Genomic DNA, 22,076 nt, shown 5'->3' with positions numbered 1-22,076 from the left:
CATTACCATATCACTTATAATGATGCCCACAATGTTGCAGAATTCAAAGGAAAATAGGATGAATATACACCTTTAGCCACTCAGCTAAACTAGGTATTGCGCTGTGGGAGCATTATAAAAAATAGGAAAATAGTTAAAGGAAAAAGGGAAACATAAACCGAAATTATTTAAATGTTTTTGGCCAACATAGTGTACAGGAATCTAGGCAGTCTTTAGAACCCAAAAGAAAGCCAGGGGATTAGGGTTCCTAGGATTCCTGAAAAAGGAAAATTAACCCACAAGTGCACTACCTTAATCTCTTGTTTGTGGCACAACAGGGCCAAGCTGGTCTTCAATGTGCTTTCTACAAGTTCAAAATTCAGATCAACAGTCTTCATCGGCGGCCTGATCTGGGTGAAAGCCGAAGGTCATAGCTACATGCCTTGTAGTTGAGAAGCAGCTGGACAGGCGCACCCTTGTAGAAGGATATCCAAAGCATTTGTGATGTGGCTCTATGGCTCAGATAAAGTCTTTGCACTAGTTCGATAGCGCCATGTCTCGAAATGCCTCAAAGTCCTTTTTGCCCTACTGAGAAACAGCAGTTGCCAAAATATTGCTTCTGGACTTCGGGGGCTAAGGTCCGTTCCCAGAGAACCATGCATAGCTGGACTTCTATTGGGATTTCTTCCCTGCAGACTACGGTAACTGAGGCCTGTTCAGGTACATGGTCCTTCAATGGGCACATAAGTCTCCTTGTCTCTCGGTCCTCAGCTGTGGGCAATCTCGGGTTTCTTCCAGAGGATGTCCCTTGCGTTCTGCAGGGACTTTAGGAGAAATGTCTCTCATCTTCCTCTGATCAACCATCTTCATCCCTAGGGATGGGGACTTTGAACAACAGGTAAACAACAGATTGGGGGTTCCCACTTCATGTAAGGGCAAATCCCATTAGGGGATTGGTGGATCCCAAGCCTCCTGCTCCAACTCAATGGGGATATTTCCAAGTGGAGTGTCCTTCCTCTTACACTCACAGCAATACCAAGGGACTCTTGCTCTTATAGTAGTCTCTTTGGGACAGAAACTAATAATGCTGTGAGTTTCCAACATGGTGAAAAGGATCTTTGCTGTCTCCGAGCTCTCATGGTGCCTTAGCTCTGCCTCTGACCTGCCCCATAGAGAACAAAGTGAATCTGGCTGCATATGCTCTCCCTTGCCTAATGATATGATATGGCATTTGTAACGCGCCTATACACAGGTGTTTCAAGACCCATTGGGGTGTGATTGGTTCAACCCAGTGTTGCAAGCGCTTCAATTCACATGTGAATGAGGTATGAAATCACTGGTGAAATGTCCCCTTGGTTGAACCCATGCGCGCCATTAGTTGGTTTGATTGTTATACTTTGTCATGAAAAGTGTTGTTGCAAAGACCACCAGGGGTGGGTGGACTAAGATGGCTGCATAAGGACAAGCGCGGCCATATCCCGCCCGAGAACACTTATAACGTATCCCTCCGAGACAGTTTGAGTGTGCTAGAAGGTGTCCTGGCCCGCAGATCAAGTCGGACCCCGCGTGAGCTCCTCCAAGCAAAACCAGTGCTTTCTACACCCATAGAGAGAAGCGAGGAGTGTAGCGGTGACAGGCCTGCGAGGTGCTGCAGTTGTGACTGACTCTGGAATTCTGAGCCAACGGTGGCCTTGTGAGTGGGGCACCAGGAGAGCCTGTGGCAGGGGAAAGAAGGCCGGAAAAGGTGTTGGTGAGACCGGGGTGCTGCGGGCCGCAGAGGTGTGGCCCAGAGAGCTGGTAGGAACGAGCAGAGATCTGGGAACAGAGGAGCCCAGGACAGGGCTGCAGGACAAGACGGGAGGAGACCAGTGAAGGCCTTGCGATGTAAGGAGGAGAGAGAGTGGTGAGCGCGGGTCAGGCAGTGCTCACCCCTGAGAAAGTGGGGCGACGTTGGTAAAGAATAACAAGGAGCAATATTAACGTCTCCACCACACAGAAAAGTGCATCTACGAAGGCGTATGTATTCAGCCTGGTGCAGGGGCCAAAAGTGGACCATCCAGATCACGGTCTGGTACTTGAATCTCTGTGTTGGGAACTGGCGGTGCAGACACCACGACCTGTGTACAGCGCACACTTGTGCGACACAGTGAGCAGATGTTCCAGGGGGAGGACACGAAGCACAACCAATGGCAGGAAGTGGAGGGGGTAGAGATTCTCTGCCTGGAGGCCTGTGATCTGTGGCGTAGTTGGCTGGGACATAAGGCCTCGATCCAAGAAATGTACCCGGGTGACATCATGGAAACGGGGACAGCAACAGGCAGGAGGCAAAGCTCATACACGCCCCTTCCGAGACCTGAGGCACCCGCAAGTAGATTGATGTTTCTGAGAATCTGAGGTGGAGACTGGATTTGGGACATCTTGACACAAATGTAGTGTGCTTGGTAGATCAAGAGACAGGGGTGTTGAGAAAACTGCAGACTTACATCACTTCCGGTCAGTGAGCTGATCTTGCTGGCGTGCTTGTGGGGAACAGGCCACATACTGGCACATGTGGCTGGGGTGTCGTAGTGTGCAGATGTATTGGTCAGAGGTCTGGGGATGGATTAAGGAGGTGAATGTGTTGGAGCGTAGCCTATGCCCCATGGTGGTAGTATTTGGTTTCGAAGAGCATGAAGAGGGTTGGAGGGGCATACCTCTTATGGCACACTTTTTGCTGGTGGCTGCGAGAGCATGTCTGGCTATTGTGATGAATCCTCACTAAGACCCTAACTAAAGTGTCCTCTCATGTGGCCAGGGAAAGGCAGACTCTTCCTGACCTTGAACCTGGGGGTGGTATTTCCGGGGATGATCACCTGGGAGGACAAGGGCCCCAGGGGAACAGGAGGACTCAGTTGAGTGAGACGCGGTATTTGTCTTCCTCAAGGAAGGAAATATCATTGATACCAGAATATGTAATGGCTTGCTGTCAGAGAGAGCTCTCATTTTCCCAAGCTAACTATTTGAATGCGGGTGAAAACAATCATAACCAGTTATGTATTGGAAGTAAGAGAGCTCGTTTTAAAGTCACTGACATTCATTGAGATGAAAGCTCCCATGACCCCCCAGGGGACTAATAAAGATGAGTCTTTAAATATTACCAATTTAGACCCTCGAAACTCTCATTCCTCTGTAAAGCAAAATCCTTCATTGAATCCTTATAATAATCCTTTAGGGAATATAAATAAGGAGAGAAATGAACTTGGTATTGATATTTCTGTTAGAAAAGCTGATTTTGACATTGTGAGCTTGCCCAAAGTACTGGGACGAAGACGAGGGCTGCAGAGGCACAAGACTGCAAGTTTCAGCCTATTAATGATAAGGGCCCACACCTGAGGGAGACTGGGGGGGCATAAAAGGCCCCCTCAAGTGCAGGCCATGAAAAAGAGCAGTAGCAGGAGGTGGAGTAGTTGTGGCACCTCCATGTTGCAGCAGAAGCAGAAGTTAGAAGAGAGCAGAGACGCTGGCACGACCGTCGTGTGTTGAACAGATGGCGGTCCTGGAGGGGTCTCTTCTTTCCAAGACCTTGCTTGCAGAGGTTGCGGAGCAGGAAGCATTGGGATTGGCGGCTTTCCCCCCTGAGGACCGCAGTGGCAGAGGTCACTCAGCCGGAAGCACGCAATTTGAAAGCTTTCCCCATTGTCAGTCGGGCTCCGGTGGCAGGTGAGAGCCGTAGGAGCGAGGAGAGCTCCTTTATCAACTGGCGCGGGCTGCGGGACGCCGAGAAGGAGAGGTTGCCGGGCCGTGCAGAAAAGCACAAGCAGAGGACCTGGAGCCAGCGAGGCAAACGGACTCTCACGACAGACCTGGTGAGTTCACTAGCAAATTGTGACACCAGAGCGCTCCATAACCGCCCGCTGCCCAAGTCTGCCTTAAGAACATTAACTAAGTGGATTGGAAAAATAAACACTGTTTTGAAACCTGAACTGATATTAAACAGATTCATTATTATTTTGCAAACCAAGCCGACTCAAAACGGAGAAGGGTGTGATTATATCTATGTGGGTCAGGTAAAAGGCCAGCAACAAGAGAGGGCAATAAACCGAGAGACCAATACAAACAACTATTGCAAAAGCCAAAGAGAATCATACCAGGACACGTTCGAAAGGACCAACATTGCCAAAGCCAAGAATGGGCAATTAAGAATTCAAGTGTTTGTAAAACATATTGCCCATATGTAAAAGAGGTCATAAGAGGAACTGGCTTAAAACCGCATTGCCAAAGTCAAATAAGTGTAAGAGTGAGGGAGATCCATTATCAGTACTTGGTTAATGCAGAAGTGGGGAAACAAGAGTGGCAGGAGGGCCATCCTTCTGACAGGAGATCTTGGGAAGGACTGGAGCATAACCAGCATTGTGTGTGGGAAGCACAAGTGTGTAACAAATAGCACCAATGTGTTTTTTTGTTTTCCCAGAAGAAATACTAAAACTCAATGTTGTGAAGCAAAAGACATTGCTAACTGCCTGGAAGCTAACCTTTACCACAGAAGTACTTGTTTTTATTCTGTCCTGAAAGGAGAGTGCACCAGGGCAGAGGACCTTCTAGTGGTAGGCCTGCCAAGTGATTGGACCAGGTGGAAGTTATTGAAGTACTGTTGTGTGGTTAAAGGTCTTGAAGAAGAAGTGGCAGAATCACTAAGGTGTTTTTGTGAGCTGTTACAGAATCATCCTGACAAATTAATATCGTTGAAGCAAGTGTTGTGTGAACTACTGCAGAATCATCTAACATTGTTAAAACAAGTATTTTGTGAACTGTGGCACAATTATCTTGACAAAGACATTTTTGTTAATCCAGATGACTATGGAAATATTCTTGGTTTATGAAAAGAAGTTGTTTTGAGATTAGCTCTTTGTCACAAGTGGAAAGAGGAAAACCCTGTTGAACATTTTTACACTGTTGGTTGAATTCCAGTTGGAACCGAAAGAACTGAATTGGAACTTTTTTACAAGACAGGATTTCCTTCTCCTTTTGGAACTGTTGAATATAATCCTGCTTGAATCTGAAGAAGGAGAATTCACCCGGATTATAAGAAGAGCCAGTTACCAGACTTTCAACATAACTGTTATTTTTGTTGTATTTGAACAGCCATATATTACCTCGTTGAGTTGTTGTATGTACAAGTGTGAGGGACAGAAACCTTTTGTTAAGAGTTTTTCCTTTAGTTTATTTTAGGCAAGGAAATCCTCATCAGGGTAGGGATAGAGAGGCGTTTATCCAACCTTTTGAGTTAATAAAATGACATTTTTTGGAAATTCTTCACAAAGTTGTCCGCCTCACTTTTCCGACCCCTCATACTATGCACGGGAAGAGGAAGAAACTACCAGGGATAAGAGAGCGGTCTGCTAAGGCCAAGGATATATATTTAATGGAAAATATCAAAGCTGCACTACATGGAGGTAGCTCGGTGATGGAGGGAGAATGGTCGCTATTTCAGGGTAAATGTATGGAACCAGGACACCATAGGGCCCCAAATTTAAACTGGCGGGTGTACAGGAGACGAGGTAATGACTAGAGTAGGCTGTGTAGTCCTCTCAGTTGTCGATCGGTTAACTAGAAAACATGGAGTCACAAAATATGAACTTGACCTCCAAGGTTGCAAAACGTGTGTGGAATAGGTTTCTTAGTGAATTTTAGATGCCCCTTGTTGTGTGTAAGGTTTCTGCTGGAGGGGTGGGTGAGGGTGGGGGTAAGAAAATGAAAACAGATATGGTGAATTTGGTTGATTATCTTTGTCAAAGATTGTATGTTGATTTGTTCTTTTTTGGGATTAAAATCAATAACATAAAATAAGAAATATAGAAAAAGGGTTGGTGCAGATAAAGTCAGAGGTGCCAAGTTACAACCATACAATAGTAATTCAATGTCATAGTTGTTCAATTAAAGAAAAACACCAGGAAGCTGCTATTCAGAGTACCATGGTCAGACTTCTCTGCTGTACGCGGCTTTATTCCTGAAAGGTAGCCATGTTGCCTGGTGATGTGTCAGTAGACTTTGCACACCATAATATACGGATATACATGGATGTCAGTGATGCCAGCTCAAAGTAGATAGTAACCGCTAACACTGCTTTTTAAGGCACAGAGGGCCTCATTACATGTTTGGTGGTATTCTGGTGGTAAATCTGCTGGAATACTGCCAAACGGAATTATTGTTACCACCACTTGGTCTGGCGGAATTTCCACTGGAGTGGTAGTAACGCATGGGGGTGTTATTCCCCATTTATGGAGTCCATTGGGATTTTGGCAGAATTAGAGTCAGCGGTAATTCTGCCGCTTTTTTGGCAGTGGTAGCGGAGTTACCATTTCATTACTGCCATTTTTTCCTGCACTGCCATACTTTTAATGGGGCCCAGAGAATTTAATGAAGGGGAGGCTCTTTCGCAAACCTAACTGAAATACAAAAACACCAAAGTGATTTCCCGTAGCCCAGGGGTCTGCAACTTTTGGGCTGCCAGATTTTTTTTACTGCAAATCCTATTAGCACTAGCCTGCGGTAGTTGAAAATGTATCACACCACTACCATCAATGAATGACATTTGCTTCCTCTCCAATCTGCAGAATTTTCAAGGCACCATGAATTAACCACCAGATTATGAGATACAGTGCTCCCATCACTCCCGGCCTAGATGAAAACGTTCACTAGAAGTCATGGCATTCCAAGATTGGAAATTAAAAAATACAACAAGGTGAAAAGCAGGATACAAAGAAATAATCTTTATATGCACCAGGACCCTTCAGCTCCAACCAAGCCCCATCAGACTGCCCTCATCTATCATGCACTCATGAAAGGAACTGAAAACAAATGTCTTCAAATAGCATCTTGTCAGCCACTGATAGATCACAATCCCCAGCCGCATTGCTCCTGATCCCTTCAACTATTTGAATGTGTGCATCCTGAACAATGGCTCACTTTTTAGGTCTGTTTGAACGAAGACAACGTCTAAGACTACCACAATGTAATTTCAGCATTTAGCATTTAGCAATTTGTCTCAATTTCAAAGGTGTTTTGAGGCATTCCCAGTGAAAGCAAGAGATTACGTTAGGTCATCTGTAGTAGCACCCTTACTCTTACAACTGGAAGTCAAAATGATTGTGTATTGCTAAAATCTTATATCACTTAGAGTATAAAGTACAGATAGACAGAGCAGCTAGGTATCAGTGTCACCAGCTTCCTACTTGAGCTGGACTGCCCCCTCTTTCCAAAAATGACTACTTCCAATAGAGGACGTAGTAATGTTGATTAGCAAGCCACGGCCAAAAATGCGTATTTCTTTCTGCACCTCTGCTACGATCCTCAGTACCTGCGCAAAATCTGGCTTTTGTAAATAATCTCTTTCTTGGAATTCCAGTGTCTGCTATTACTCCGATCTTTGATGTCTGTGTATTCATCCTATGCATTAACAATTGCAGTACATATAGTAGTTAACATACTTATCCCATATACAAGAACAGCTCTAATGTCCCGTCGTAATCCTCCAACAACTGTTCGCCATCCACCTTCCCACACACACTAAAATGCAAGACCCCAGCATTACACACTCCTGAATCATCACAGTTTGGTATAATGAACATGTTGGGACCCAGTAGTCAACATCGATGTGGATATTGTTCCCTTATGCCCCAGTATGTGGGTCTTAAAACTTTGATGACCGATGCAAGTAACCAATTTTTGCAAACAATTTTCTTCATTCCTGTTTCCAAACATTGCTTAAGATAAATTACAATTGCATAGAAAGTTAAACTCACTATGCCAAAAAACATCTTTGATAAGCTTACTTTAATGCCTTCCTTTGTTATTCCTAGGTGATCCGGTCGCCAACCCTTCAATCCCAAAACAAAACGAAGTAGAGGAAGCCCCTTTAAACAATCAGAATACTAGCATCCGCAGCACATGTGAGTATTACCCATCGAAAAGCATGGACTTCAGTGAGCAGGTCATACCTGTTGACCTGTGGAGGCAGCAGTGATGCAGTGGCCACACACTTTGGCAAGTTAAATTGCTGCTTACAGAAGCTGCCCCTTAATGATATAGATGAAAGTTATTTAACATGTCCAGAACAAGCCCATGCTGGCTGGAGTTCAGACAGTGCAAATGGTGTGTTAAGGCTGCATGGTGTCTCGGATCTTGCCAGGAAAGAGAGGTGATGCCTGATTGCATGCATGGACTCCATCACACAAGGATGTTCTTGTTATGTTATTCAACTTTTATTATATGGGGTTGTTGCTCTCACAGCGACCATGCCATCATGATCTTGCATGCCTATGCGCCCAAATAACTCCTCACTTTCGAATCTCATACCATGGTATGGAGTTCAAGGTGTGCCTGAGTTAGACAGTGCCATTGGTGTATTCAGTTTCTATAGCAGTATTGAACTGTTTTATTGAGCTACCGGACCAGCAAACTACGAGTTCTGCGAGCGGGTGCCTTTCCGCCCGCCAGGTTGGCAGACCGTTCACGGAAGCGCCAGCACCATTAGCAGCGGTGCGGGCACTTCTGAGTCCCCACTCCCATAGAGTCCTGTTGGACTCTATGGGAATGGGGCCTTGCATTTTACCAGCGCCTAACTTCCCGGGCCACCGGGCTTGTAATCTCCTGGTGGCATCTGGAAAGGCGTCTGACAGCTCAGGTCCTAATCCTGCGGCCCATGCTTTTTAAAACAGGAGCCTGACTTGCTCCCACGCACTCTGGTGGACGCCAACCACTGGAGTAGAACGCCAGACTAGAAGAGGTCTTCTCTCCTATCGGACAGCCAGAAACAACACTGCTTCCCGTTGCGCGTCCTCTGCACTTAAAGCTTCAACTTTTACGACTCTCTGGGCCGTGCGACCCGCTGGAAACACAGCAGTGATCCCAGCTTCTTCTCTGTGCGGCTTCTGCCGCTTCCCCTGCTGCTGTCTACTCCTAATGGCTTGCACAAGAAGGGGCTTTAAATATTTAAAAGTCACGCTCAGGTGTGGGTCATTAGAACCACTAGACTGTGTATTACAGTTCTGCACCTCTGAACTCCTCTTCTCCGTCCCAGTCTCGAGGGCATTATGGGCCTTGAAGTCCCTAATGTTCTCAGCTATTTTTGTATCAAACGCTTCAATTTTACAGTAGACCATTAAGATTGTGGGATCATTAGGGAAGTTAGTTAGAGGGTTCTCCCAATCCTCCTGACCTGAGTCCCCTCCCATGTGATCCTCCCGCAGGACACCACCACCAGGGTCAGGATCAGGAAGTGTCTGCATTTCCCTGGCCACACAAGAAGGGTCCCAGGCCAGGGTCTTCGGGATGATCACCTCTGATTCATCACACCCTGCAGTGTACTTTTCAACTCAATTGGGACAGGTTTTCTGTGAATACCAAGACCAAGTTAGCATTTTGGTGTTGAAGACCATTCAAGGGCCTTTTTTATCCTTCCGGTCGCTGGGCTGAGTAGTAGAACTCTGAATAATAATAATAATAATAATAATAATAATAATAATAATAATAAATGTGGCACTTTATGTAGCGCAACATACCAGGAATTTCAGTTTCGGAGTGCTTGTTAACAGGTAAAAGTACATGATGACACATATAAAACATCAGTGATAAATTATGCATTCCATTCATATTAAAAATTTAATCAAATATAGCAACCCTAAAACCCGGTTGTACCCCAAATAGAGCTTGGGTCCAGGTGAGGACTTCTTCACATAAATTTGGGAGAACAGCTAACTCTTCAATTGATCGTTTGGTAGAAGGGGTTACCCAGTGTCCTTTTCCCCAGTGGGACTGCATTTGCACCAGAGAGCACTGGCCATTGTGACCTATTTTCAGAAAGTATATCAGCCTTATGCATGGAATGGGCTCTGACTTATATCAAACTGATCGCCGCTCTGTTCTCCCTTGTCTTCACCTTAATTGCACTGTTTAAAACTGCAGAAGCGCTGTCAGACCTATTTGCTGTCTCCCAAACTGTTAAATGTACTTTTTACGCACTTGCTCTGCCTGTGCAGACTACTATAGTCTCAGAATTTCAACGGCTCTGAGCGACTGTTTATTTTTTCCCCATGTTCCCACCCTCTTTGAGCACTTTGAAACACTTGCCTGTGTATAGGTGCAATATAAATAAATAATACCGTACCATAGCATACACTGTTTGCTGGGGGGTGGCATCTACTGTCAAAGTCCAATATTCCTTTTACCACGCTTTGCTCCCTGAAATCAATTTGAACAGAGTTCAACAGAGTTTGAACAGTTATAAGTATTTCAGAGTTTGAACAGTTATAAGTATTTTCCCCCTGATTGCATAGCCTGGTGCAACTAAGGATCTCCTCCCGGGTTACAAATAAACAGCCCCTTACGGCACAAATCCACTGGGTGCATTTATTCACAAGGGCTTCCCTGGGTTCATGGTAGTTTGGGACCAGTTTTTGGACCTTATGTAAATATATTGACCCCCCCGATGAGATTAGGTGATAAATACCCAGCCCTGCTGGATGTCTTTCCCGCAGTGATATTGGCCCTAGGTGCACCATTTTTCCTCCAGGTAGGGGTCTGCAATGATGTGGGTGGTATGGGGCGCTGCGTGTTCGGACTATGTTCAGGGCCACTTGGGTCTGCTGGGGCCCAAGGCCCTTTATCATACAAGACATTTTAATTTCTGGTGCTCTCTCTATACTCCAGCCTAATTTGTGTGGCGCTGGTTTTAGTTAGACAAGTGTCAGGGTTGACTGGCACTGCTGTCCCTGATACATTTGAGGACCCCTTTTCACCATCCAGACTAGTTGGTAAATCCCCTGTGGTCCCTCCTATTCCAAGTGCTTCCAGGAGTAATAGGAGTAGGTTCTTTGATATCGCCAGCTCGAACAGGACAGTGCTGCATTTGCACGCATGGCCCACTGATTCTCCCAGGCCAGTGGTGCACATTGCAGCTAGTCCAGGGGGGGAGGATTTGACAGGGGGAGCTAGTACTAGAGTGTGTGCCGCTATTGGCCCCCGCTAGCACATCCTGCATCAGCACGATCACATTACCCCTATTGTCCAACTTGCAATCACCATCCCCCGCCCCCCATTGACTTCCCAACCTGTGGACCGCTGATTTGCAAAATGGCCAGAGGGGGTTCATCCATGCTATCCATCATCAATGCAGCTATACTCCCCACCCCTGCCCCCCACTAATTGCAGCGGTCTCAATGGTATCAGGTAAGTCGGAGCTATCCGGCGGGCACTGGCTAGGGGTCAGGGCATCATGCAGTGTGGTGATCGTGGTAATCACAATGGTAACGTTATCATAGTCATAGGCCCTCATTATGAGCATGCCGGTCTGGAAAAAAGTGCTGGTAACAATGATTCCCCGCACCTTTTCCAGATCTGCATACTCTGAGTCTGCCGGTAGGGCCAGTGACCTGTTGGGATTGTCCTCCTTACGATTATGATTTTTCATTTGGGCATGGCAGGTGACATGAAAGGAAATTAAATTAAATTATATTTTATTTATATCCCGCTCATACACAAGTGTTTCAGAGTGCGACCAGGCAAAGGGAGGGGAACAGGGGAGAACAAAAACCACGATCTTACTAGGCCCAGTGACATTAAGTGCCTGCAAGTGCATGGGAAAGGGAAAAGGGGGGAACGTCCATGGGAGGGGGGAGAAGTGGAAAGTGTGGAACAGAGGAGAGTACATAATAAACAATAATAAGTAAAATAAATATATAGATAAAGGCAAATAAACAGTGGTAGTGCAGCCAGCAAGTGGCAAAGTGCTAGGTTTGTCAGATAAGGTGTATCTGATAAGTGCAGGAGAAAAAGTGGCTGGGGGACTGTGTGGGAACAGATACAGACCCCAGTGCAAGGGGTAGCCTGGAGGCAGTGCAGGAGGCAGGCCGGGTGTGCAGGTACCTGTGCCCGAGGAACATAGGGTGACCAGGTGCACAGTGCTGAGAGAGAAAGCAGATCAGCAGGGGAGAAGAGGGGCAAAGGCAGAAGCAAAGAGGAAGGTCTTGAGCTGCTTCCGGAACTGGAGATGGTTCTCCTCAAGTTTCAAGGTGGCAGGGAGGCTGTTCCAAAGGGAGGCCCCAGCCGAAGACAGATATCCACCCCCAGCTCGTTTCTGACTGACCCTGAGGGCGTTAGAAGCAGAGGAGCGAATGACTCAAGAGGGGAGGTATGTATGTAGGCATAGTTGAAGGTATTTTGGACCTATGCCCCAGAAAGCCTTGTGGACAATGCAGAGGTTTTTAAATGTTTTCCTTGCATCCACTGGGAGCCAATGAAGGGATTTCAGAGTTGGAGAGATACGATCTCAGGGCTTGAGGCCAAGGACAAGTCTCGCAGTCCTGTTCTGGACTAGTTGTACAGGACAGAGAGGGGAGGCAGGTAGATTTAGAAAGAGGCTGTTGCAGTAGTCCAACCTAGAGACAACCAGAGCTTGAGATACAGTGAGCTTCTGGGGGAAGGTGGGGAAAGGCAGAGTGCCTCTTAGGAAATGCAGTAAGAGGTTTGACTTTTTAGAGACGTCAGAGATGTGTGCGGAGAAGGAAAGTGTGGAGTCAAAGATTACCCCGAGGTTCTTAGCCTTGCAGGTAGGGTTAGGAGGAGGGCCAAGGGAGGACAGCCAGAGAGGGAGGGGATAGGATGGTGAAGGAGTACCAAACCAATGAGGAGGATCTCAGTCTTGTTGGCATTTAGACAAAGATTGGTGGCGGCACACCAATTTTGAATGGCGATTAGGCAATCAGAGATGAGGGAAGGAGAGGAGGTGGCTGAAGGAAGCCTGCAAATGAGTTGGGTGTCATCAGCATAGCACTGGAAATGTACACAGAAAATGGAAATGCAATAGGAGAGAGTTGCCAGGTATTGGATGAAAAGCCAATGTGAGAGGTTAGACCACTGGGTAACACCACAGGTAGAGAGGGAGATAAAAGATAAGAAGCACCCAAGTTGGACCTGGGAGGGTCGATCAGAGGGGAAAGAGGTCAGCCAGGCCAGAGTATGATCGGTGATGCCCAGGTTATCACAGAGACAGTTGAGCAGGATGGTATGGTTGACTGTGTCGAAAGCAGAGGAGAGATCAAGGAGGATGAGGACAGAGGGAATGTTGGAGGCAAGGTTGTAGAGCAGGTCTTCACGGATATTCAGGAGAGCAGTTTCCGTGCTTCTGGCAGCTATGAAGCCAGATTGGTGGTCATGGAGAGAGCCAACAGAGTCAGAATTAATGTTAAGCTGGGAGATAGCCAGCTTTTCCAGGAGCTTGCCCAAAAATGGAGTAATGGAAATTGGGCGATAGTTAGCCGGACAAAAAGGATCAGCTGTGGGGTTCTTGAAGAGAGGATGCACAAGGAAGTGCTTAAAAGGGCAGGGGAAAGAAGATCCAGAGGCAAAGGAGTGGTTGCAGAAATTGGCAAGGACCAGAGCGAGGATATCGATGTGGTCCTTAATGGTTATCGGGGAACAGGGGTGGACCTGTTTTGATAAGGCTCTCATAGATCGGACTTGTCTAGCAACCTCATCAGGGGAGAAGAGAGGAAAGGAGGAGAAAAAGGGAGGGAGGATAGCTGAAGGAGGGTCATCAAACAGAGAAGGAGGGGGGAGTTGAGTTGGAGCGAAGGAGAGGGTGGACAAGATGTCCTGGGTTTTAGAGATAAAGTGAGAGGCAAGGGCATTGCAAAGAGCTTGGGAGGCGAGAAGAGGGGTGGAGACTGCGGCAGGGTTGGCCAGCTCCTTACAGATTTTAAAGTGCTCCGCTGAGTTGTTAGATGCCGCAGAGACGCGGGCTTGAATGTGGACTCTCTTCATGGTGTGGCAGAGAGTCGGTATTGCCTTTGGACCAGGGGGAAGATGAGCAAGAAGCCCTCCATTTCCTCTTGGCTGCCCTACACTTCCATTTAAGTGTAGCTAGGTCAGAGTCATACCAAGAATTGCACTTGGATTTGGACTTCAAGCAGATCCTCATGACAGGGGCAAGGGCATCAAGAGTAGCAGAAATAGAGGAGAATAGCAGAGAGAAGGCCGTGTCAGGGTGTGAGTCATGGCGGGAGTACTTGCTAGGTATTGAGGTATTAAGTGGATGCTCTTTGGATTTAGTAGCCGTTTAAGTCATTTTTAAATTGTGGGCCAGGAGCTTTGGTTGCAAATGTTTGCATTAGGGTTGCAGTGGTTCGCCCAGCCTGGCTTCTCACCTGCGCAGCAGTCGCAGTCTCTCTCGGCGGCATCCACTTGCCTAGTTCTGCAGGTTAGTTCTGCCATAAGGTGCCCCAGGGTCCACTTGCAGACAAAACGCAGTCTTGGCAGTCTTTCTCCTGCAGGCTCTGAACACCCTGCAGGCGCAGAACACCTGGTCCCTTTCCAGGTGGCTTCACCCTGCGGTCTGGAGTCCCGTGTTATGAGGAGGAGAGGCTGTGGCAAAACATCAGGTATGGCAGCCCCTTTCAGCAAACAGGATTTGCGGCAAAACATCTGCGCCCTTTCCCGCAGGCTTTACCCTGCAGGCTGGACTCCCATGTTATGAGGCAGAGGGGGCGTGGCAAAGCAGCAGGTCCAGCAAGTATGGCAGCCCCCTTGGAACAAACAGGATTCTCAGCAAAACACTGTGCCCTTTCCCGTGGGCATCACCCTACAGGCTGGAGAACTATGTTATGAGGCAAAGGGGGCATGACAAAGCAGCCGCTCCAGCCAGTATGGCAGCCGCCTGGGGACAAACAGGATTTGTGGCAAAAGACCTGCACCTTTTCCCGCCATCATTACTGTCCATAATTGTAGTTCTCAGTTCACAACTTCAGAAATATAAATGCATGGCACTACCCAGAGGAGAATAAAAACCCTTGTCTTAGCAGCAACTCCACCTTATCGGAGACGCATGTGCTATGTGTATAGATATGTTCTCCCTCCTTAGAAGCAGGTCCTGGCACCCCGCTCCAACCCAAAACCTCTCCGAAACCCTGAACGGTAGTGCTAGCATGCAATCTCTTCAATCTAGTAAGCCTGAATCTTTCACTGATCTGGCCCAAAGTTTTGGAGTGGGGGAAAAGAAGCTTTGCTTTTAAGACAGATGTTTCTGCACATGCCTCAACAATAGTGGATGTTTAGATTCTGTTGCAACGCCACTTAACATATTAGAGAAAAATTCATGCAAGGTCTGCAGCAACATTGGTGCACTCTGCAGAAAAGCAGATTCTATACTATGAGTTTGCAACTTTCCCAACACTGAGAAGTGCTGGAAGTAGCAGAGGTTATAGAGATGGAGGAGAATAAAGGAGTGGCAGCAGTGGAGAGCAGGAACAGATGATAAGAGCTAATGGGTCAAGGAGAAGGTGGTTACATAAGGGGTGGAAATGAACAGCTGGAGGCAGTGGGAGACAAAGAGGTGATGAAGGAGGTGGTGCCATCAAAGGATGAGAGTGAGGTAATAACAACAGAGGAAGAAAGAAAGAGGAGCTGGGAGAATTAAGGCAGTGGAAGAGGTGGTTGTAACATAAGGAAATGGACGTGTGGTAGGAACAGAGCCGTAGCCAGGATTGTCTAACAAGTGGGGCCTGAAGCTAATGTAATTGGGCCCACCGCAGTCACATAAACATCTATAAATGCCCACACAGTGCTGCTGATTGGGCATTTACAGATTTTGGGTAGGCTTTGCCCACTCAGTCCCTACCCTGTCTACGCCTCTGGATAGGAAGAGAATGTAACATCAGGTCAGGAGTTGAGAGGAGCCCAGATGCATGGGGAGGCAGTGAGAATCAAGTAGAAGTAGAAGGTCGCAACATCAGAGATTCTTAGTAACAAAGAGTAGGCAAAATCAGTGATATAATATGATATGATAGGTTATTTATAACACACTTAATACCCAGAGGTTTCTAAGCGCGGACCCGGAGATCGAACCTGTGGTGCTCTGTGTCGTCTTGCTTCCAAGGCGAGCGCGTTACCCCTGAGCTATCCTCATGAGAAGCTCACGCTGATGTTGCTGGAGAGAGAACACCTCAAGGACGAGATGACAGTGGTATATAGAAGAAGGGGAATAACATCTATAAGAGAAAGGAAAGCCGAGACAGGAACATCAGGCAGCAAGGGACATTAGGAGGAGGAAAAGGACAAACACATAGCAAGTATGAGCATGCAGGTTCTAACAGGTCCGTTTGGGCCACGGCAGAAGCCGAGGGTAGGTGTAGGTACAAGCTGACGACGGGAAGTTAATCTTGAGTGTAGAGAGGTGGGGAAAAAAGTCCAGAAGGAATTACAAGGTTACCCCTCTTGATCTCCATCCACTAACTCGCCTACTCAAAAGAGTCTGCAATAGAGTGAGTTGTGTTGGTACAAGAGCACAAAAAAAGCCAGCATCTAGATCAAGGAAAGAAGAAGAATGGCGCAGGTCACCCGAAGCCTGCGATGCCACGGTGGGGTGAGGCAACGCCCTACTGAACGTTTATACTGAAACACTTTGTTCTGAGGCCGTGAGGGCCAAGTTACCCACATTCTGTTGAAGAGACATTGGGCAAGGAAAGGTTCCCCACCCTTTCCGTGGGTATCTGTGGGTAATAACTTCCTTTTCTGTTTGAGCTTATACGTGTTTGGATTTTCATCATTGAATTATTAAATCTGATGCATTACATTACAATTGTTATATATCATTTCGCTCTTCTGAGGAGAAGCCAGATATTCACTACAACCTAGCAGATATGGAGTGAAACCTATCCTGCCTAGCTGAGACAGATCGGATCATGTCCTGCCTAGCTGAGACAGATTGGAACCTGTCCTGCCTAGCTGAGACAGATCGGAACCTATCCTGCCTAGCTGGGACATATCAGAACCTGTCCTGCCTAGCTGAGACAGATTGGAGCCAGTCCTGCCTAGCTGAGACAGATCGGAACCTGTCCTGCCTAGCTGAGACAGACCGGAACCTGTCCTGCCTAGCTGAGACAGACCGGAACCTGTCCTGCCTAGCTGAGAAAGATTGGAACCTGTCCTGCCTAGCTGAGACTGATCGGAACCTGTCCTGCCTAGCTGAGACAGATTGGAACCTGTCCTGCCTAGCTGAGACAGATCGGAACCTGTCCTGCCTAGCTGAGACAGATCGGAACCTGTCCTGCCTATCTGAGACAGATCGGAACCTGTCCTGCCTATCTGAGACAGATTGGAACCTGTCCTGCCTAGCTGAGACAGGTGGAACCTGTCCTGCCTAGCTGAGATAGATCAGAACCTGACTTTTGTTTTGGGTCCTGTAAAAATGAGACATGACAATCCGTCCGGAGGGAAGCTATCATGGCCTTTTTTTCTTATACACAGGTTTTCCAATTGATGAACCTTCAATCCTGTTGCAATGTGAGGAAGAAGATGAGCAACCAGACGGTGCACACCTTCCTGGAGTCAGCAACACTTGTGAGTAAAACTAACAAAGAATATGGACCTTTGCTGACAGCTCTCACTGGTTCTGTTCAATAATGCCAAGGTGAGAAAGCCACCAGTAAAAATATACCGGAATTCCCTTTTTTCTGTTTTTGACGATGGGGTATTTGCCCTACCTCTCCTTCCCCCTGCCATATAGCATGGCCCTTACCTGCACCTTACCTCTCTGTATAGAATTGTTAATGGCAATACCACTGACAGTGTTTCTAAGAGCCTCATTCTGACAACTGCATAGTGATGAAATGTACAGGTTTTTCTTGGTGAATTAGGGAGGCAGTGACAGAGTTCTGGGTGTACATGAAGCAAGCCAGATTCCTGTGCCTGAGGGAGTTCTCGGAATAAGGTGCTAGGATTATTTATAAGCAGGCTGTCTTTGTCCGCCCTACAATGGCTTTCAGTCACCAAGCTCACATTGGCTAACATTCACACAGGAGGCGGTTTGGAGGCGTTGGAATGCTGTATAACGCCTCTTAGTAATACCTGGAATTGCCAACAATGGTTTGTGGAGGAGGACGTGGGGGCAGGATAACATTATTGGGCTCCAGCAGTTAAGGGCAAGCAGTAAAGTGGAGCCAGGTGTAAATAAGGAGAGAGGGTGGTGGAGGTTTTTCCATTACTGCGAAAAAGAAATCATGATCCAAAAATATTGACAATTGTTTTCACACATTGGATAAGTATGAGGGAAAGCTTTAAATGGAATATACTAATGTTCCTCTTTGTTATACATAGGTAATCCACCTCCAACCCTCATTAAAAGTGAACAGGAGGAGCAGCCAGTCAGTGATCACCTTCCTATGGTCAGCAGCACATGTAAGTAAAACTAGGAAAACAGCATGGGCTTCGTCGTCAGGCCTTGCCTAATGTCCTGAGATGGCAGTAAAGCTGCATTGTGATAAGCCAGGTCCTTGTTCTGTGGGCGACTTGCGAAGATGTTGCTTAACAGGAGTATCCACTATCTCTATACAAGGGCATTCCCTCAGTCATCAATCCTTGCAGTTCATTCATAGAGTGGCCTGACACGGCGATGCGGAAATGGTTTGTGGTGGTCACTTACACATCTTTGGAAATGACAGAAATGTTGCAGGTATAGAGAGGCTGCATGATCACTTGCCTGGGCCATAGCAGTTCAAGGAGTAGAATACTTGTTTTACTGCACCTATGAACATTGGAAATCTGAAAGCATTGTGCTCCAATGCAGGTCAGCGTGGATGAACATATTATGGTTTTTTCCAGTACAATTTCTGAATTAGTTTGACCCCGGTACACTGACATTACGGTTTTTGTTATATACAGGTTATCCAATTGGTAAACTCCTCGTCCTAATGCAAAGTGAAGAAGAAGAAGTACAGCCAGTCAGTGATCTTCTGCCTGGTGCTAGCAATGCAGGTGAGTAAAGCCTGATGGTGCGAAAGCAGAGAATTACATTTGTTGGTATGATCTGACAATCTGGGGAGGCAGAGATAGTGTCCTGGGGGTACATTACAGAAAGCCAGGTAGCTTAATTCGCTCAGTGGCTGGTGCAGAAGCTAATAAGCAAGACCATCCTCATTCTTCCTACAAGACCTTTTTCAAAGTTACCAATCTTATGTAGCCCGGTACTTACAGCATATACTGATAGATATTAGAAATGGTGTGTGCCTGCATATTAGCTTTCAAAGGAGAGCCATGATATATTGCTTGAGTTTCAGCAGCCGGTACGGTTGGGGAAGCCTGATTGCTGGTATGAGCATCAGAGTTGACTAAATTAATTTATTATTTAAATTTGTTTATTGACATTTAAAAACATACAGGAGTGTAGCAGTCAATCATGCATTGATAGTAAACATACGATTTAATCACTTGACTGAAATCAACTTTACCAACACAAAAACAAGAATAAAATCAAACAACTAAATAACTAATTCTCCAGGCATGTAAACTAGGCTCCAGTGTGAATTAGGTCTGTGATCAGACCGGTGATGGGGAAAATCAACAATTGACTTTGACAGGGGCATCCAGGTGGTAGCAAAATGTAGTCGAGACCAGTTAAGGAGTAATAGGAGGGGGGCGGGGGCATCAGCAACAGGGATCTATATGTACATGTAGTAGCGCTCCAGCAAGTGTTGTGGTGCTCATAGGGGGCTTATCATCGGAGGGGTGGAACATATCGCACACTAGCAGCTTCCAGGAGTCATTAGAGTTGACTCATTCAATATGCTATTTTTCATTTATTGTGGTGCGAGTTGGTTCATAACTCTTGGATGTCAGAATTATTTTCATGATCTTGGATATCTGGTGTTTTTGAGTGGTGTGGCAGAGTGGCATTGATCCTTGTATTACATCTTTGATGTATCCTGATGTATGTCAAAGTATTTAAAAATATAATGCCTTTTATTTCTTAGCTTCCTCTATATGGCAGCATTGTCAGGATTTATTTTAGTCTCTGTATTCGTTACCTTCTCTGTCTCAAGTCTCCATATCAAACTCACATTATTTTGTATCCTTCCATAGTTCATGTTCTCATGCTATTTGCTTTACTTCACCTTTCAGAAAATGTTCCTAGATTTTACTGAGGTCCTGGAATCGCCTTCTGCTGGCTACTCGATGTAAAACTCAATACGTTCTATCCAGACTTTACCAGATATCACATTCTCGTACTTATTGCCAATGCATCCTACAAATCCCATCCTGGGTCAGTTTGTCTTAAGGTTTCCATATATTTGTACTTCTTCTCAGGGTTCAAGTTTTTTGTATGTCTTAATAACTCTCAAACTTCAAGCACTTTCTGAATCTCAGTACCTCTCACGTTCAAGGTACTGTTTGCAGAGTACATGTTAGGTTTTCAGTGGGCCTGGATTCCGAGCACCTCTTGGGTACAAGTTGTCAGCACTTCTTACATTTGCAGTATTCTTGGGTTTCTCAGCACCTCTTAGTGTCAAGTGCTCTCAGGCTCTCAGCACCTCTTAAGTTCCAAGTGCTGTCAGAGTTTTCAGAACATCTTAGGTTCAAGAGCTCTAACGGTCCTCAGCACCTCTTTGGTTCTAGTTCTCTCAAGATACTTACCACCTCTCAGGTTCCAGTCCTTCAAGGGTAGCCTCTCTGCTCATTATTGCACTGACTAGATACAAAGAGGTACAAGCACTGGAAATCCTGACGACAGGTAACAGATTGTACCTGAGGCCTATTGTTGCAGAAAACAAAGAACTTTCCAAGCTTTTCTTGGACTCTGCAGAGTCTGAATCTTAATTGAACAGTGTCGGCTTCACCGTACACCAGCTTGGTTTGTCGCCTGTTCCATCCAGCACCTTCCCTCATTTGCACTTCTTTCATCCTTCCTGCCTGCCGCACCACATTGTCATAAAATTCAGTGTCCAATAGGCCAGCGCTGCTACTGGTGAACATTTTCAGCAGCAAAGATTGTGTACTGTCCATACTTAACAATGGCTCTATCTCTAACATTAGGCATATACTTAACATTCGAGTAACCACCGCATCAGGACCAATATCCCACTTAGTCAGTCACAAGCTGGTCCATCTCTGCCATTCATTCTTACAGGAAACTAACACTTGATTTTTAGACTAGAGGCCCTAAAATGCCCTGAAGAAACAAACTGAGTAACTGGCTACTTGAGGATCTTGGTTCACCTTTGACACTGCATGTTATCCCTTATGTTTGGTTCACAAACCTTTAACACTAAAGAGACTCTTTCGTAAACAGTGCACTTGTGTACTTACCTATGATTTGCAAACATTTGCTCATCTGCATAGTAGATAAAATAATAATTGTATTACATCTTTGATGTATCCTTCTCTTTTTGACTTCTACATGTATTATACTGTCTGGGCACCACCTTGCTCTCCTCCTAACGGTTGCACTTGGCTGCTTTGCCATGTTTACCATGAAGAGATAAGGAGGACATAAGGGACTCCTTGTTGCCTAGTTTGTAGGTCAGTTATTTTCATACCCTGATCACAAGGCTTAGAGATTTTGCCCTAGCAGTTGACCTCACATTTGGTACAACAGTGAATCCCTGTAAGTAAGATACCTCAGTTGCCTCACATTTGAGAAGATTCTGTCATATTGCTTCATCTCATCTAGATAGGTGTGACTTGTCTCTGAAACCCATCCTCAGGCCTTCAGCCCTTCAAAATCCACCTGTAGACCCATAACGCAGGAGTCTTTAGAAACTATTGACTGGAAGCAGTCGTTTAAATTAATCTGCTTCTCTAAGGGAAGTCAAATGAAAACAAATTAGGTGGAGATTAAAATACAGCTGTAGTGTCAGCCCTCCAGCAAAAAGGGATGGAAAGCCTTGAAATCCACAATGGATTAAGATTGTCAAAGAGATATTTCCTACTTCCCACCATCATTTGTTTCATCCTGACACTTCCAAATGTTAGGAGAGTGGAGCACAGAGTTGTTTACTAGTCTAAAATTAATTAACACCTGTCATATCAAGTGTCTTTCTCTAGGTTACAAATAAGTTTCCCTGCTGTCTATAGGATATCTGTTCTAAAATATCTTCAATAGTCGAACCAGGCACCGTCTGATGACTATTTGGTAAAATATAAAGGCTGTCCACTGTTAGAAGAAGCTGATTTGGAAAATAAATGCAAACAGGCTATTCAAAAAAGGTGTCCTGTGTTTGTTTATTAAAAAAGGGAAATTGCGAATACAGCTAGCCCCAAGGTAGGGTGCTGCCTTAGACTCCTCAGTAAGC

General features: G+C 46.0%; 1 protein-coding gene across 1 annotated transcript in view; it reads left to right on the top strand.

The window, feature by feature from the left end:
* LOC138567571 (zinc finger protein 271-like) overlaps positions 1 to 22,076 on the top strand; it is a 359,962-nt gene that overhangs the window by 211,496 nt on the left and 126,390 nt on the right. The window contains exons 6-9 of the mRNA XM_069645925.1: positions 7,818 to 7,907; positions 17,257 to 17,349; positions 18,106 to 18,186; positions 18,670 to 18,762. Coding sequence (XP_069502026.1) covers positions 7,818 to 7,907; positions 17,257 to 17,349; positions 18,106 to 18,186; positions 18,670 to 18,762 — 357 coding nt within the window. The remainder of the gene's footprint in view (positions 1 to 7,817; positions 7,908 to 17,256; positions 17,350 to 18,105; positions 18,187 to 18,669; positions 18,763 to 22,076) is intronic.

Source organism: Ambystoma mexicanum, chromosome 2p (genome assembly GCF_040938575.1).
Source record: "Ambystoma mexicanum isolate Mex_15411 chromosome 2p, UKY_AmexF1_1, whole genome shotgun sequence".
Classification (NCBI taxonomy): domain Eukaryota; kingdom Metazoa; phylum Chordata; class Amphibia; order Caudata; family Ambystomatidae; genus Ambystoma; species Ambystoma mexicanum.
This window is presented reverse-complemented; position numbering and strand designations above follow the sequence as displayed.